The 18548-nt window shown below is 39.2% G+C and overlaps 1 protein-coding gene across 2 annotated transcripts; it reads left to right on the forward strand.

Moving 5' to 3' along the window:
* Window positions 1-2562: 2562 nt before the first annotated feature.
* On the forward strand, window positions 2563-14245 carry taf5l (TAF5-like RNA polymerase II, p300/CBP-associated factor (PCAF)-associated factor). 2 transcript variants are annotated; one of them, XM_028454493.1, is made up of 5 exons: window positions 2563-2739; window positions 3193-3334; window positions 6658-6762; window positions 9097-9860; window positions 12037-14245. In XM_028454493.1, the coding sequence occupies exons 2-5, from the start codon at window positions 3196-3198 to the stop codon at window positions 12826-12828; spliced, it is 1800 nt and encodes a 599-aa protein (XP_028310294.1). In that variant the 5' UTR covers window positions 2563-2739; window positions 3193-3195; the 3' UTR covers window positions 12829-14245. The 2 variants fall into 2 exon arrangements, with proteins under 2 accessions (XP_028310294.1, XP_028310298.1); XM_028454497.1 differs by lacking the exon at window positions 12037-14245 and adding an exon at window positions 9960-10053.
* The last annotated feature ends 4303 nt before the right edge of the window (window positions 14246-18548 follow it).

Raw genomic sequence — 18548 nt, forward strand, 5'->3', positions numbered from 1 at the left:
AGACGTCACTGCATCGCCCGCCCGTTTGTACAAACTTTATTAACAAACTTAACAATATGGTTTGAGTGCAGAGGCGTCCAAGTGACAGTTCACACAATGACCAAGTCCCCAATAATGTTTCTACAAATCCATTTCAAGTGTACAGAATCTGGCAACACCAACTTGACAAAATGACACCATCGTCAGATGCTTCAGAAATATGAAGTTTGTAATTCAATCGTTTTACATTTCAAAAAGCAATAGCTGTTTTAGTATTTGTTTTCATTGTATTTTTAGAATGGAAAGATTTAAAGGTGGTTTTGTGATTTTGTAGAGCAGTGGTGGTGGGAAGCAAGGAGTCAACCTTTCAGTAACAGAGAGCTACTTCAACTGTCTTCAGTATAGTCTCGTTTTTTGCATTTAGGCCTATAGTTAATTTCTCTTTGTCTATGTGATCTTATTTATAGGCTAAACCGCCTCTTGAATTAGGTTTCGAACTCGGTTTCTTCATAGTTCACACATAGATCAGTCAGGCTTGTTTAAATCAGTCATCACTATACATCTTGTTCTGTTCCTTCATTCACCCATACATAACTGTGTTGAAGTGGGGGACACATGTAAAACAAATACGGACATAACATTCAACCTTCACAAAAGAGCAATAAAAACTTAATAAAAACACCTGGAAAGAACCATCAAACCCAGTCTTCACCAAACAGAAAGCACTATATGGTTTGGTAGACCTAAAAACAATTCAAATCATGCACAAATCAGAATCAGTTACCAAAGAGCACCAAAAAGGGTAATGTACCATTTTTTGATTATCTTTTTAAAAAATATTCAAAAATAAATGTATCCATAATAAATATTATGTTTTCAAAAATAAATGTTTTTCTGATGCAATGTTTATTTATTTATTTTCTAATGTTACTAGTCACAAACTAATACACAATAAATTATTATAAGACACAGAGGAAAGCTACAATAACCTCATGTAAAGGATTTTCAATATTCACCAAAGGTGAAATAACACCAAAGTTTGAATCCAAAATAAAAACGAAGTTGCATAAAGAAAAAATGTTTTATATCCCAAGAAAGACTAACTTTTATACTATAAATCAAAGCTGAGATCAGATTTTTTTCCTAACATTTCCACATGCAGTTATGGACCAATTAAAACAGTAAAAAAAAAAAAGTATTTTTTCGGATTTAAAAAAGATTAAGATTAAATCGGGGCTTTTGCCTTTAATTGGCCATGTAATGTTATTACATACATGGAATGTGTCCTCTGCATTGAACCCATCCCTGAGGAGCAGTGGGCAGCCATTTTTGCGGCGCCTGGGGAGCAGTTCAAGAGACTGTCTTGAGACTGTCCCCTTTTAGTGATTTCAACAGTCTATGTAGAAACTGATGAAATTACAGGGAGTTAAGCCATATGCAGTGTTTTTTTTTTTTTTTTTTACTAAAGGCTTTAACATGTTTGTATGGAAGCCCGTTTCCGCCACTAAAAAAAAAAAAAAAAATCACCAAGGAAAGTCATAATTATGGGAAACAAAGTCATAATAATGAGATAGAAAGTCATAATTATGAGATACTTAAACACATTTACAGCAGCTTGTTCATGTGGTGAGCTGACACTGAGAGATGGCTGATAAGACTATCAAAGACTGCTTTAGACAGGGCTTTACAAATGATGAAATACTTTTTTTGCTTGCAAATTCACATCGAAATATGCTGAGTAAACGCACCCTTGAAAAGATATTAAGCAAAAAGAGGCTCTGGTGTCGAAAGGATAAAACTGATGTGGCTGAAGTAGTTCTATTTATTGGACAACAAATGGACATTTCTGGTCAGTGCCATGGGTACAGATGGATGTACCAAAAATGTTTCTATCTCATAATTATGACTTTACTAACTCATAATTATGACTTTCCTTGGTGATTTTTTTTTTTTTTTTTTTGTGGTGGAAATGGGCTTCCATATGTTTGAGCCTGAAACCCCTACAATCTTTTTCCTAATTCTGAGGGGCTGGCATGTCCACCAGATAGGACGTATAGCTGATGTTTTTGTATATTCTGAGAGAGTGTGTCGAGCTGTATTACTATAACATATTTCAGTTTCCTTTTCTGATGTACTTCCTGAGATATTAAAAGCTGAAAATGGAAGAAAATTAGGAATACAGAAAAATCAAAACATGCTTACCTCACTAAATGGGCCATATCTCAAACTAAAAATGAACTGTGTGTCTATTGTACAATCACGGAATAATTGGTAAAAATTACAGAATTTTTTGAGGCTGAAGCCATTTGTGAAATGATATGGAATGACCCAGAAGGTACATTTTACATAGATATCACACATGATGTCTATGCACTTTACATCATGATCTATGATGGGTTTTTTTGTTTTGATTTTTGGGGGGTTGTGTTTTTCTTCCTTTGTCTATAATCTCTAGAAATGTGAATTGTACCTTTTTGTTTGTAATTGTACATCTTTTAAAAAAAATAAATAAATAAAAAAAGCTTTACATCCATGCACTAGATGGCAGTATGTACTTTACAGTTGATTTCGATCCGTGAGCAAACCGTGAAGAAGCAGGTTGAATAGCCCGAGTCCATGGAGACTGACATCCGGATTGATCAGATCAACCACGATGGAGTAGCCCGAGGCAACCGCGTAGCTCTCAGAAATTGATGCTCTTTATGGGTCTAGCGTATTTTGCACAGTGACTGAGGAAGGAGGGGGACAACCCGACATGCAGTGAGTGTGGACACCGCTGTGAAAACCGGATAATTTCACTCACAGTGTGGTAGCACCAGGCCCGCTGCTGCTGTTAGCAGTTAGCTCGGTCTACGGAGCTACTGGCGTCTGTGTGCACACCTGACAGCTGTGTTCTCTATTTACTCACCCGTAGGGATAAATTCAGATTAATTTCTAACAACAAGTAATCTAAGATTGTTGCTTTAAGCTACTGAATCGATTGTAGTACATAAATATGGGTGATGTGTTGAATGAATTAGTAGCTTATGTGCTAAGTCACTAGCTTCTGAGGAAGATGCTGTGTTCAGGTACCACATTTCTGTCCCGTTTATTAGGGCTGTGCTTGGAGATGATGAAGAGTTTGCGTGTTTAACTTGTCTGTATTCGATGTTTATGTAGTTCTGTGAATTATGTGCAACTGACGCGTCGTTGTGATGTGTTGCTGGTTTACAGGTCATGAAGCGGGTTCGCACGGAGCAGATCCAGTTTACGGTTACTCAGTACCTGAAGAGGAGGCAGTATGCGGACACGGACGGCTCTCTGAAAGGAGCCAAACTGTTCCAGTCTGCGGAGGAGATGGCTGCCAGCCTCACCAGTGAGCATGTAGAGATGGAGACGCCTCTGGCTTTCCCAAAAAATCGCTAGAGTCACTACACGACGCTATTAAAGTGTCTATTTGTACTGTTGCCGTACGGACACCCCCTGGTGCTATTGGTACTGTTACCGAAGTGCACGTATGTTGCGGGTTAGGATTAGGTTCAGAGTTAGGTTATAACCCAATATCGCAGCAGGTTTAGGGTAAGATTTAGTCTTAGTCACGCGACCTAAACTGACAAATGACTGACCTATCACTAGGGATGGGAATTGATAAGAATTTAGAGATTCCATTATTGATACGGCTTATCGTTTCCAATCCTTACCAATTCTCTTATCGATTCTCATTGGGTGAGGGAATTAAATAATACAAATGGATTTGTTTGCTTTAACTATATATTATCTTATCTTTGTCTCTTTAATTTCCTGCAGGAATATCAGCTCTCTCTTAATCCACCAGGTATAGATTTTCACTGGATAATAATATTTACAAAAGCGCTATATAAAATTGATGAATTATTATTATTACAACATATGACACATTGTGGCTACAAAAAATTGAGAATATTTACAGTGCTCCTTTTGAACTTGAACAACTTGATCCAAAACTAATTCAGACATAAAACAAATAATTATTCTGTAAAACAAAAATAACATATTAACCAAAAGTACAGCTGCACTTATTGTTATGTATTTAAATGGTAAAGCTTTAGTTTACCCTTTGTTTACATTTCTATAAATAGACCTTCAGAGTCCCCGTTAATACATGTGACGTCATCACCCGTGTGTGTGAACGTGTGAATGAGCAAACTAAAGACAATGATCAGTACTAGTCCGTCTCCCCTGTCTGATTACTTGTTATGAGGACATTAACTGGCGACAAGGTGTGTGTTCTTGCTGAAGTTTGTTGTTTTTGAAAGAAAAGTCTGTGCAAGAAGCAACTTTTGTGGGAGTGTACAGAACCCAGAAGTGAGTAGTGTTACGGCTGAATTTGCGGTTGACCTCATTTGGAGACATGATTTATTGCTCTGGTTGAATGATGGAGTCCAGGCGGAGCATTGATGGTTTTATAAAAAAGATTTATTATAAGATAAAATAAAAAGGAGTAAAGAAGAAGCTTCCATCCTGAAAGAATGAAAAACAAATGCTGGTGGCAAAGCAAAAATGCAAAACCCGTTCAAGACCCGTTCCAACGCTCTGACTAACAGTTTCAAAGCTTAAGCTTTTTATATAGATAACAGCAAAGTTCCACTCTGGGGTAAGGAGGAGGGGAGAGTCAGATGCCCAATAGTGGAAAGATTTGAGGATGATGAAGACGTATATGTTATGAGGAAGATGTGGCGCCACTCTTATCTCCTTGATAGTGTGTGTGTGTATCTGCATGTGAGCAGAGACTCTGGCCTTGGCTGTGTTGCACTGAGTACGATCTGTACTGTTTAATCATGATTCAGCTGTTCAAAAGTGTAATGGAGTAATGGAGTCATCATGTATTAAAACATGACAAATTGTACACATACATTTGACGATATGATGAATATAATAATTGCCATAACAGTAGCATAGCAACTTGACGCTTCAAACACAGGTCGGACGACAGCACAGCTGTGGGTGGAGGAGGTGGATTCTCTGCGGTGGACAGCAAACAACTATATGGTGAAAGGAGCTTCGCTTGGTTCTAGCATAAACACAATATACAGGACTTGGAGGAGTTTATCGTTACGTATTTGCAACGTAAGAGGAACTGATGTGCAGAATTGACAGGCAAGCAAACAAACAATTCTTAGGAATTGGATTACTGGGAACCGGTTCTCAGAAAGAACTGGTTTTCAATTCCCATCCCTACCTATCACGTGACCTAAATTGGCCAAATAGGGGCGCTGCGTATGATAGAATGTTGCTATATTGAGATGGCAAACGTACGGATAGTCACTCCCCGACGCTATTGCCTGATACATTTTTGAAAGTGTTTATTTGTACGGTTGCTGTACGGACACCCCTTGGTGCTATTGGTACCGTTATCGAAATACACTTACATAGCGTCTTAGGGTTAGGGTATAACTCAATGTGGTAACAATTTTTAGGGTTAGGTTTAGGGTAAGGTTTAGTCTTAGTCATGTGACCTAACCTGGCCAATGACTGACCTATCATGTGACCTAAACTGACCAAACCGGGGTGCTGCGTACGGATAGAATGTCGATATATTGATAAGTCAACCGTCCGGATGGCCACTTTTTATATTTTTTGCAGTGGCTGTACGTACGTAGCCGCATCAATATACCAACATTCTGTATGTACGGCTACGTATGAATAGCCACTTCATATATTTTTTTCTCTCTCAAACGTTGCAATATAGGATTATTGCCTATTCAGAACAGTTTAAAAGATATTCCTATTATATGGAGTGTTTAATATCGGGATCCTCATTAGCTTCCACCATAGTGGTTGCTAGTCTCCCTGAGGTCCCTAATTAAAAGCAGCAACATATTTACAATTAATACACAGTAGCAAAAACAGAATAAAATACAAATACAATAATAAAAACTCTAATAGAACAATCTCATGTACAGCAGGGTTTTTAGTGTGGGTTTTTAAGTTCCTTAGTTTTTTAGGTAGTTTATTCCATAGTTGAGAAGATTTAGATAGGACAAACTTTTGCATTAAATTAGTTCTAGGCCGATTAATGACCAGATCATGCCTCGTAGAATGTGTGTTTGGTTTACATATCTTAATATTTTCAAACAATAAAGCTGGTTTACCAGTCAGGATTATTTTATTTTATTTTTTTTTTTAAATGATAGTAGGTTGAATTGTATTTTGTCACTAGTATTGCTCTGTTCACTGCATTTTTCACGAAACATTATTTTAAAGTTATGTTACAGCTTGATAACAGCAGTTCGTGCCAAAAAGTGAGATCTGGGTTCTATATTTCTTCTCTCCTTACAAAAAGTGATTTTGATTGCTGATCTGTTTTATATTGTTTACTGGCAAATTACGCACTACTTTAATTAATTCACAGGGCAGGTAAAAATGTCTGGCTCTCAAAAAAAGTTTAGAAATTATTTACTCTACATGCTTTATTAGGATCTGTTGTTATTTTTTTGTATTTACTTTTTGGAGTTTCTTATAGTCTTTAAAACACCATTCTGATGCTGGTGGAATTTTGTGAATTTGTGATTGTATTTTTATAGTTATAAATTATATTTGTCACATTTAAGCAGGACATTTAGCCCTACCGATTTAATCAAGTTCTATAATCCAAAGTGCTGCTTACTACTATTTTACTTTTCAAGTGAAAATACTTTCTACCTCTTTTCCTCTGAGCAGTGCAGTCAGAGTCGGGGTGTCCCAACGTGATTTCTGCTGCTCCCTGCCAGTCTGATCCACTGCAATACGAGAGTCAGTATTCCAGGCTGCGCTCTTTTCTCTCAGGTATGATTACAATGCTCATGGTCATGTTGATGTAGAATGAGAGTTTTTTTATTTTTTTAAACCAGCTTCTGAGTGACAATATGTGGTAGAAATTAAATTAACAAAAGTATATAAAAGTTTGGGAAAATATACATAGAATATGTAAGTGCACCCATTGTTTCATTATAAAGTGCATTATAAATACAATGTATTATCAGAATGTATACATTTTTTTTATCAGAAATCCTGTCCTAAAAGGTTGTTCAAAGTCAGGTTTCTTGAAAAGCTAGTGTAGTTATGATTCAGAATGAGTCCTGAAGGTGTTCCAATCTGCACAAACACTTGGTATTATAGATGAAAAATCACTGCTTTTGTATTTCACTGTTTTCTGCCAAATTTTTTAAAATGCAATAGTCAAAGAAAGCTGGTTGATATTTCATCAAAGTGTTCTTAGTAGAGCCAGGCTTACGGTTTAAACCTGGCTTACCCAAGCCGTCCGTGACCATGCTGGTTTTTCCCATTCATCAAACTCTTCTCAGCTTGGAGCTCCCCAGCTGAGCCAAGCCAGCTGATAGTGTTTAGCTTCATGCTCGTCTTCATAAGACCCACAAGATCGATCACAGATTTAATGATTAGAGACGTGAGGGCGTATGCGCTGCAGCTTTTACTCTGATTAAACAGCCAATAGGAACCGATGTTGATACCAACAGGACATGACATCACCTGTTACTGAGTAGTAAATAAAGGACTGACACGTTTAAAATGTTTATTTGGTTGGAACATCTTAAAAGTAGTAAAAGGTTAAAGATGGTATTTAGTCAATTTATGAGATGAGTTTTTTTTAACACCTGTCAGTGTTTAATAAAAGACGATGCTGTAGCTCACATTCATATAACAAGTAATTTATGAGACCTGTGAGTGTTTGATGAACTCGGCATTAAACATTAAATTAGAATGAAGAGAGGGAGCAGCAGCGCTTAGTGAAGCTGTTGGATGTCGCGTCCAACACTGCAGACGCGCCCGCTGCAGGTGCACAGCGCACTTTAAAACGATAGTGTATTTATGTCATTGGGGAGCCTTCACTCTGCCCTGTGACTATCCCTGAACAGCCCCTCCCTCTCCGTATATTCACAGCTTTCTCATTAATAATCTCTGATCAATGAATGGACATTTATACCGTGCGGTAAACGGAGGCGATGAATATACACGTGTCTTTCTATAGACAAATTATTACTGATGGTTTAAACACATGGAGATTGTGGTCATCTCATTAAAAAGTACACATTAAACATGTAATAAGGCAATGATGCTATCATCATTTGTATCGGTTTAAACATTTATCATGATATTCTGTTTAATTTCCTTTTAAAATACCGTATTAAAGCAGTATTTAAAAAATATTAATACAAGTACAACAGAAGTCTTTTTGACTCCTTTTTCCTTTTGTAGATCTTTGAGTGTTTTAAAGCATCACTAAATAATTTCTTTAATAATGATGTTGAGGTTTTACGAGCGTGCGTCTGCAGCTTAAGCCAAGCCTGTTGCTTAAACCTGGTCGGGAGCAGGTTTGCGCCACGGACTGTGTTACTATGGTAACGAAGGTGTTTTCTCGTTGATGAAATGGCTGTTCTAGTTAGAACCTGGCTTAAAGGGGCAATATGTGAGATTTGCAAGCAATTTCTGCCACCACCAGGTGACATATTTTGAGTAAAACTGACACCTCCGCCATATCCGGTTCTGACCACTGAATGTACAGGTGACAATATTCTCTGCTACATCCTGGAAATGTTTTTGATAGGCCAATGTATATCGTCCAGCTTTACATGTGTGATACGTTCATGAGTGAAGATGTTCAAGCAGTTGTTTGTTAGTTGTAAACCTCACGGGTAGCGCACCGTTGATCGGTTTGATGGAGGTTTGTTACCAGAGATGGTTGAGTTCAGGGACTGCTCTGCTGTAAGTAGGCTTATACTCACCCAACCAGTGGAAAATAGGTACTACAGGTATATATAACTATGTAGTAAAGAAATCACATATGGCAAGACAGCTAAGGACATGTTTCTTAACACTCAAATTTGTATTTTAGGTATTTCAGAATTATTTAAAAGTTAAAAATTCCACATATTGCACCTTTAATGAAGCCAGATTCTCAGGTTAAACCTGAGCTGGGTTTGGTGAAATACCCCTCTGGAATGCTATTGATCTAAAATTAGTTTATAACAATGTCAGCAGATTTCTGTTCTTTCAAAATGTGAATTATCCTTTGGTCCCCCTCTATTGGACCTAAAGAATAATTTTGACTATAGAAATATATTTGATAAGACTAAAATCTTTTTTTCTTCTTCTCCCTAACAGAAGCAGACATATCCTGGGCAAAAGAAGTAAGCAGCATCCTCTACCCACTTTTTGTTTACCTTCACTTGGACATGGTGCGCTGTGGCTTGAAGGGGGCAGTAGATGGTTTTTACAGTCGTTTCCATGGTGCTTTTCTGCAAGACAGTGAGCAGCGTGCCACCATAGAGCAGCTCCGCCATGTTCTCACTGCTCAGGACATTACAGCTAACCCCAGACTTATTGCTTTTCTGGACCACAAATACTTGGTTCACCTGACTGAACCTGCATACAGCTATTTACTGCGCTATCTGCAGAGTGAGGACAACAGCGCCCTCTGCCGGGCTCTCTGCACACATCTGCAGGTAGAGGTGACGGCATTGAGGAGGACAGACTATCAGTTGTATGCAGGGGCCGGTGGGGCCATGACTGCCCCAAACTCCACCTCTTCCTCCTGGGCAGGAGTGGATGGAGTAGATGGAGGCGAGGGGGTGGAGGTTCCCGCTGGCATTCCACAGAACGAGGCGGCCCTGGACACTCTGCAAGACTGCATCAAGAAGGTGCGCGAAGGACCTCCTTCTCTCACCACAGTGTGTTTCTATGCCTTCCACCACACAGAGCAGATGCTGAACACAGCAGAAGTATCTGCTGACAGTCGGCTCCTCGCTGCTGGATTTGACAGCTCCACTATAAAGTTGTGGAGCCTTCGAGCCAGGAAGTTAAAGGCTAGGCCACATCAGGCCGACGTGTCACACATCAGACTGGCCTGTGATGTTCTAGAAGAGGAGGTGAGGAGTGATTTTATACCACTTCAGCTTTACATTCATGTTTTCTGCTTTCACAATGTCTTCTGTTGTGTGACACATTCTTCCAATCATTTCCAACTGCTCCTTAGCTAGATACACACCTTCTATGTCCCCCAGACAGAATCGGCCCCCAGGGTTGGCAGATTCTGTTAGGGGGTCTTTCAAAAAAAAAAAAAAAAAAAAAGCTTGGATCGAGGGATGACTTTCAATAGATCGCAGCGTGAAGCTGCTCTGCTACGTACGAAACCCTGACCCAGAATCAGGTCGTCTGCAAGTGATTTAGCACCAGGTCCTCCACGAAAGTGAGTTCCGAGATGGGAGTGGGGCGACCGACTTCCGGCCACACTTGGCCCAGTCACGAAAGGCTCTCTGCACAAGCTATCCGAGAACAACCGAAGGTCCGCGTCGCTCCGGTATCATCACGTGTAGGCGGGATTCTGACTTAGAGGTGTTCAGTCATAATCCCACAGATGGTAGCCTCGCACCATTGGCTCCTTAGCCAAGCACACACACCAAATGTCTGAACCTGCGGTTCCTCTCGTATTGAGCAGGATTACTAGGGGTCTTTGATTGGCACGACACCTGTTTTTCCCCCTTTTGACTGTCAGATAAGGACACATTTTCTGTTCAAGGCGGCACAGAAAAATGCTGCTTTATCAGGTTCTGTTACTGCTCTGTGGGTTAACGCGGGTCAGACAGAGCAGTAACAGAACCCGAGCTGAGCCCGACAAGCACTAATTGAGTGAGGGCATGGTGTTGTTGCTGAGAGGACCTGCGGCGAGTTGGACACAAATCAGAGCCATGGTGAAAAAAATCAAAATGCAAAAAAATCTTTAAAATAAAATTATATTGATTTAGGCAACAGTGTCATTTTCTCTATCGCCACCCATAGAAAACTTCATATATCGACAAACTCGATTTTATCACCCATGCCTTTGGCAACATAAAGCTAATTAGCAAATGGTGTGATCCGGCAAAAGGAAAAACTTTGGCAGCGTCTGTTTATGGGCACAGACACAGCATGCAAGAGATTAAATGTGCACTAAAGCTGGTTTGACCATCTCTGTGCTTTATTAGATTGTCGTCGCAATCTAAGATCGTCATATCATACTTATTTGAGGGTATATTTCATGTCATTTTGCAATTCATGCTTGTTTTAAAAAAAACAAAAAAAAAACATGGCCCAAACAAATTGGCTTGATGTGAGGTGTGTCTGGTCCAAACATCTGACAAATCTTCTATGTAGTCTTAGTCTGAGATCCAGGACCAAACCAGCACTGAATACTGCATAATGTGGGTGTGGATAATGAGAAGAAATTCTTCCCACTGGTGTGTATCACTCTTTCTGCCTGACTGTGTGCATGGAGACATTAAAGAACAGTTTTTATAGTTGACGGAGGAGAATCGTGTGTTTAACAGGGAAGGAGGAATATTTATTTTTTATTTTTTGATCATTGTGTAGTTTTTAGGGAAAAGCTTGAATTGTTGAAGAACATTGTTGGTGATCACTCTAATCAGTTATGTGCAACACTGGGGGCAAAACTTTATTATTGTCACACTGTATTTACATTAATCTGAACACACCTCTCGGATGCCTGCCAGTTTTTTTTTGTTGGCTTATTGGCCTCCTTTATTTTGACAACCTCTGTTACATTATGCTGTTAATTTAGCGTGCATTTTCACATTAAGCTCATTTAACCAATAATGATTTAAAAACGGAACAAACCATGCTTACTTTAAATTGCTGACCAATTATGCACTCCTTGACTCATTGTGGGGAGAACGCTCAGATCAGAAGTGTAAGAACTACGTGACATTTACATGGTTTCTCTGGTCTGGAAATAAGGACACATTTTTCTGTTCCTGTTGAAACAAAAAAGGAACTTTGTTAGTCTGAAAATGTTTGTACAAATGCAGGTTTTATTCCCCACAACGGAGAACCATACCAGGAACAGTCATCATAATCACACTCATTAGTCTGACCAAACCTGTGGGATAGGCAAAGTAAAATAAAGTGTGGTTATCAGGCACAACTTTAAGAATAAATGCAAAGATTAATTGCAGGATGAAAATTCTAAAACCTGCTGATTTCTGCTGAAGAAGCAGCAAAAGGGGTGGCTTTTATATTGTCTGAACACAACTTCACTTGTTTTCACAGGAGGACGAGGAGGACGGCAGCGAGGTGAAGACGTTGCGAGGCCACAGTGGACCCGTATTTCGCACCGCCTTCTTGACAGACAGCTCCGGCCTACTGTCCTGCTCTGAGGACACAACAATTCGTTACTGGGACCTGGGCAGCTTCACCAATACAACACTGTACCAGGGCCATGCCTACCCAGTGTGGGACGTGGACGTCAGTCCCTGCAGCCTTTACTTTGCCAGCTGTTCCCATGACCGCACCGCACGCCTGTGGACATTCTCCCGCACATACCCACTGCGAATCTACGCTGGGCATCTCTCCGATGTCGACTGTGTCAAATTTCACCCAAACTCTAACTACCTGGCCACAGGCTCTACAGACAAGACTGTCCGACTTTGGAGCACCCAGCAGGGGGGGTCGGTTCGCCTCTTTACGGGTCATCGTGGTCCTGTGTTGTCTCTTGCTTTCTCCCCTAATGGGAAATACCTGGCATCTGCTGGTGAGGACCAACGGGTGAAGCTGTGGGACTTAGCCTCAGGGACGCTGTTCAAAGACTTGAGAGGACACACGGACAGCGTCACCAGCCTCTCGTTCAGCCCGGACAGCAGCCTCGTGGCATCTTCCTCCATGGACAACTCGGTACGTGTGTGGGACATCCGCAGCTCTCACAGTGGGACACCAGCTGACGGATCGTCTAGCAAGCTAGTGGGATTGTATACTGGAAACACCAGCAACATGCTTAATGTCCAGTTCATGGCCTGCAACCTGCTGCTAGTGACCGGCAGTGCACAGGAGAAGGCAGAGCAGTAACCTCTGCTGCTTTTTTTGTTTAAGATGTTTGTATCAGTCAGTCCCTGTGCCTTTGATTTGTCTTCACCAGTTCAATTCTGATTTCCAGTCTGTGCAGCTGAAAAAGTCAAGATTAAAATTGCAATGATGATTTTCATTTATAGATGAACAAGTTTACAGCGCACTATTGTTCTCATTAACTCAAATGATTAGCAGAATGCTTAAACTTAAAGTAAAATGAAATCCCAACCTTTGAATTGGATCATATTTATATATTTTACAAAAAAAACTAACTTCTGTGCTTTGATTGCACTTGGGCTGAGATTTGCTGCTCAGTTTACACTGCGTTACCTTACATACTATACCATCATCCCAAGATTACATGACTTTTCATCATGTGGAGTTATTTATTATTATTTAGAGTGACCTGTAACTCTGCAGCGTGTTTTTGCGAGGTGGTCACAGAAGGTATGAAAAAGTAGACTGTTCACTTGGCCCAAAGGTTAACGACGACTTATGAGGAGTTTGTCTCCCCCCTCTTTTTTTTTGTTGTGAGCTTTGATAAGCTTGTTTATTATTGAACAGCAACCATTAAGAGAAGGGTTGTAGCTTTAAAGGTAGTATCACTGAGCCCACGGCTCAGCAGTAGTTTGACAGACGGGAAGTTTTGGATCAAGATGTAAATGTTTCATCAAACACTACATCAATAGTTTTATGTAGGTTCATAAAAAGTAAAATCTGCCATTTGTTTATTCTCAGAGAAGATCATCATCAATGTAAAATTTTTGAAGGATCGGTAATCACAGCTACTATTCAGTGGTTCCAAAGCATTTGTTTTCATCTTGTATTTGTAGCACTAGTACGCTCTCTGGACTTTGGTATCAATATGTTTGTTGGTTGGTTTGGTTTTGGCAACGTTTACTTTTATTTGTCATTTCACAAAATGCAACAACAAAATGTCAGCTGCAGCTTTAGGCACATGGTCCTTTTTATGATGAGCAGAAGCTCTGTTTTCAGTGTTTAAAGCACACTGTGATTGTGATAGTCAAACAAACAGCTGAAGGGCCGTGCTGTTGGTTTGTGTCAGCTATATGTGAGTATTATAGTGTGTATATAGTTGCATTAAGGATTTGTATTTGTTTTTTGTATGTCAGTAACCGTGCAATGCTTAAAGTTTAAATATACTCTATTTTTGTAACATTACAGCTATCAAAATTGACCCTACACATTGAGGTCAATGGTAGCTAAAGTACAGAAGTTAAAACCAATTTGATATTCCTGGATAGAATTTCTCTTTTTTTTTTTTCCCCAACTTGATCAGATGTATTTTTTTTAACACTGCTTTTCATATTTTCAGGCTCTCGAGTCACTTGTTTGTTGGTAAATATTAGTTTGCACCTTTAGCCAAAAGAAGGAAATAAAAACAGAATTTATTTGATCTTTGTCAATTCCTCTTTTATTAAAAAACAAACTGACGATAAAACCTGCAGGTATTTTTAGCCTGCATATTTATTCTAAATGTCACACAAGAAAACCACACGATTATGACCCCCTACAGGAGACAGGTGACATGACACCTCACTTTACCTTTTTCAAGGAGTCAACAAAGCAAGTTACTGCAACTTGAACAAAAGATGTATGTGGTAATCACTGATTTATTATTTCTATTTTCTCCCATATTAAGAATATTGTGCCACCACCAAGTCTTTGCCAACAATATTTTGCCTGGATGTGATGAGGTAAAGCAACTTTTAATAATAGATTCAGACATGCATGGCCGTTTAAAAAAGGAAATGTAATCGTATTTCTAAATAGTTACATGGTCCCTGATGGTAATGGTGACTTCCACTCCAGCCTTTCACAATAAGTGTTATCTACAATAAAGTTATTAACAAACAAGCCCTTTATTACTACATTTCTCTATTTAGTAGAAATTGAACAATGTTCTAAAAGTAAACATAAGCCATCTAAAAATATAAGCAGTAACGAGTGAATGATCAGTTCATTATTATTTTTGACTTTTTTTTTAAATAATTGTGGACAAAAAGAGAATATACAAAAAAGGGGGATACAAGTCAGTTCATAATTGGCTCAATGATTACTTTTCAGGGTTACATACACACTTTTACCCAATTAACATAAAATTGACTCATCTTCCGGTTCAATGTAAAAGAAAATCTCTCTGTATTCTCAATATTGGCCATAATATTTTCCCTGTCGTCTCTGTTGGAGGATCAGGCTGTAACCACTTTCAAGTCACTGCCTTCTTAGTGGCCACTGGTATTCTCTTCAGCAGGTATTAATCTGAGTTTGGAAGGTCAGCTGCAATGTTGCCAGATAGATTGTTTGAAAAGAACAGTCGATCACCCCACTGAAAATACTATTAGCTTGTGCAACCTCAGCCCAGTACGGTCGAATGTCTGGGCAATTCCAAAATATAGGAAAGTAGTCTGCCATCTGCTCCCCATATTTCCTCATACACAGAGGCCCTCCAGTCAGAGCACCCTGCACACCTTTAATATTTGGGGTAACAAAGTATCTTATCAGATTGCGCTAACAGAAATCCCTACATAGTGCCTGAACGAAGCACATGTTTTGCCAAACCTCCTCTGAGATTGATGGCGAGCCCGGACTCTTTATCTTAAAGGTCCAGTATTTTGCTATTTTTCACCAATCTCCAATTGTTCTAAGAACTCCAACAACATAGTATTTGAGGTTTATTTTCCCAAACTTGCCTGTTCTCTGAAGTCTTACCATTCCTAAAAACAGGTTATTTTGGGGCCTTCATGCATATGCATGAGTAGGTGTAAACACAGGCTATTTTGGTGTGTGTTCATCACAGCAGCAGGAGAGTAAATCATTAGCAGTCGCTATCTTCTCCTCCTCACCTCTTCTGACCACAAAATAGTCAATTTAAGGTGATAGTCCATTGTTTTGTCTGACCACTGCATCATATTGGGTTATAAACATGTCAGATCATCCCATAAAAGCGATTCAAGGCGATATAACGGATGCTAAAAATGAAACTGATTGTGAGTGCTCGGGCTGCACTGCAGAGACGTAAACTCTCAACTGTCAGCTGTTTCAAACACTCACATGAGCTACTACGTCGCTTTCTTGTCATCCTCACCTCTTCTGACCACAGAAAGAATCCATTTAAGATGATGGTCCATTGTTTTGTCCAACCGCTGCTTTGCATAGGGTCACAAACGCGTCAGATCATCCCATAAAGGCGATACGAGGCAATATAATGGCTGCTGAAAATTAAACTAAATGTGAGCACTCACACTGCTCTTCGGATTATCTTTAAACTGAATGTAAAGATATTAACCGTGATATTAAGTGTCATTTCAACCTGCCTTCACTATGTTTGTTTTACCTGTGAGGTAGTTTTAGAGGGAGGGGCTCACATTGTTATGTAGTGTAGGAGGAGCCAGGATTGTCAGGAGGAGGAGTTTCCATCTTATGACAATTTAGTGGGGAAAAATCCAACTGGCCCATTTGGAGCTGACGTTTTACAAAATGTGGAATAACACGGGAGGGATGAAACGGAACCTTTTCAACTATGGCCCTCTGAATGAGGCTTAAGGAATGTATATCACTGTAGCAAAATCATTATCAAGTAATTTTTTTCATAATACTTCCCCTTTAATTGTGACGGGAGTGATTTTCCCCCTTTGTCTTTGTTCAGTTATTTCAAGTGTTTTGAATTGAATCCTTCGCTTTTAACCCCCCCATGCCAATCTTTACCCAACTGGTAAAGATTGGCATAAGTATAAGATTTGAGGAAAGACTTTCATTTTTTATTATATCTATCCTTTTATGCATACCTAAGGGTAGCTGGGACCACCTGTCCAAATCTGATTTAATTTTCTTTTATTTATGGGGCCAAAATTAATATCGTATATTTTTGATAACTTTACATTTTATATTTGATAAGTTCCATCCATCCATCCATCCATCCATCCATCCATCCATCCATCCATTTTCAGACCGGCTTGTTTCTATTTTTCAGGGTCATGGGGGTCTGCCGGTGCCGGTGCTCACACTGGGTGTTAGGTGGGGGTGCACCCAGGACAGGGCGCCAGTCCATCGCAGGGCAACACCCAGGCAGACAACCACTCTCATTCACATTCACTCCTAGAATTAGAGGCTCCAATCACCTGAAAAGTCATGTATTTTTTTTTTTTTTTTTGATTGTGGGAGGAAGCTGGAGTACCCGGAATAAAATCATAACTGACAATTTGGCTTTTTTGGACATTTAATTTGTATCCAGAGTATGTTCCAAATGTTTTAATTGTTCTAATCAGTTTAGGAACACTAACCTCTGGCTCAGTGGCAACAAGCAACACATTTCCTGCTTACAGGCAAATCTTCTGCTCCGAGCCTCCCATGTCAATTCCCTTTATTTTTGGTCCTTAAATTAACTGGCTAGAGGCTCAATAAACAGGGCAAACAGGGCAGGACTAAGAGGACAGACCTGATGGCAGTCTCTCTCAAAGTTGATGGTCTGGGAAAGGTGTCCATTGATTTTAACTCTTGCATTTGGGGATGTTTAAAGGGTTTTAATACATCTTATGAAATTGTCTTTAAAGTCGAATCTTCACAGCATAGCAAACAAGTATTCCCAGCACACTGAGTCGAATGCTTTTTTAAACTACTGTACTAATTACATTTGCATTGATTAATATAAAAAAGAACCCAAAAAACAATCCTTACTTTGTGTGCTTAGTTTATTTAGGTGGTGTATAGTGTACTCTTTACTCAACACTGTTCATAACATGTAGAGTGTAAACCCTCTTTTGTTTTTAGCTATGAGAGGAATCCAGTGAGTGAGCAAAAGGAATGTTGGTGTTGTACTACTAGACAGCTTGGCATCTGTGCTGCTGTGGTTCGGACGGGTTAGGGTGCAGCAGATGAAACTGACACACCCCATCCTCAACTAAAGAGGGAGGGTGGGGAAAAATGTCAATCAATGTGTAACCATAAACGGTCAAGGAGACACTAGAACAGATACGGTTAACACTCCTTATCTTTAGTTTGTTTATTCTGTGATGCAGTGACAAAACTTTAGTCAAAGTTTTCATCAAGACTAAATGCAAAAAAACCCCAAAAACAAACAGGAAAAATTATTAAACATGACTGAATTGATTCATATTTTTTTTAATGAAATATATATAAAAAAATAGAAATAAAATCCTCTAAAGCTTTAAATTAATTAGCACTACTTTCTTCTAATAACTTGCTAATTTTGAGGTAATTGCAAGCTATGTAAGAGGGCAGGAGATGATGTTAAATTATCTAATCAAAAGTATCATAGACGGACAGTGAGACATAGAGCTTGGTGGATTTCCACAGGGTGCAGAAGGATAATGTTTGTTAAAAAATGTAAATAGAAGTAATTTTAGTCAACTTAATCCTCCACATTTAAATTAGTTCAACGACGGTAATTATTGTTTGTATATTTGGACAACTGATAATTGTGATGAAAAACCCTCTCTGTAGTGATTTTACAGTTTGTCTGTCTTTCCATTTGTGTCGACTGGTTGAGCAGTTTTAGTTTAAGCATGTCAAAGGTTGAGTAAGTTTTAGTAAAATGAGTTTTAGGAGCACAATGCAGTAAACTATTTTCTATCAATGGGACAGAGTGGTTCTCCAGTCTGTTCTGTGTAGAATTTGCATGTTTTATTTTAAACAAAAGGGTTTCCCCCACCATACAAAGGGTCTTGGCAAATGTTGCG

This window comes from Gouania willdenowi, chromosome 1 (genome assembly GCF_900634775.1).
Source record: "Gouania willdenowi chromosome 1, fGouWil2.1, whole genome shotgun sequence".
Classification (NCBI taxonomy): Eukaryota; Metazoa; Chordata; class Actinopteri; order Blenniiformes; family Gobiesocidae; genus Gouania; species Gouania willdenowi.

Coding starts and splice junctions, on each gene's coding strand:
- taf5l (XM_028454493.1), top strand. CDS start 3,196: ATGAAGCGGGTTCGCACGGAGCAGATCCAGTTTACGGTTACTCAGTAC. Junction 6,763..9,096: donor GCTGCGCTCTTTTCTCTCAG/GTATGATTACAA, acceptor TCTCCCTAACAG/AAGCAGACATATCCTGGGCA. Junction 9,861..12,036: donor GTGATGTTCTAGAAGAGGAG/GTGAGGAGTGAT, acceptor TTGTTTTCACAG/GAGGACGAGGAGGACGGCAG.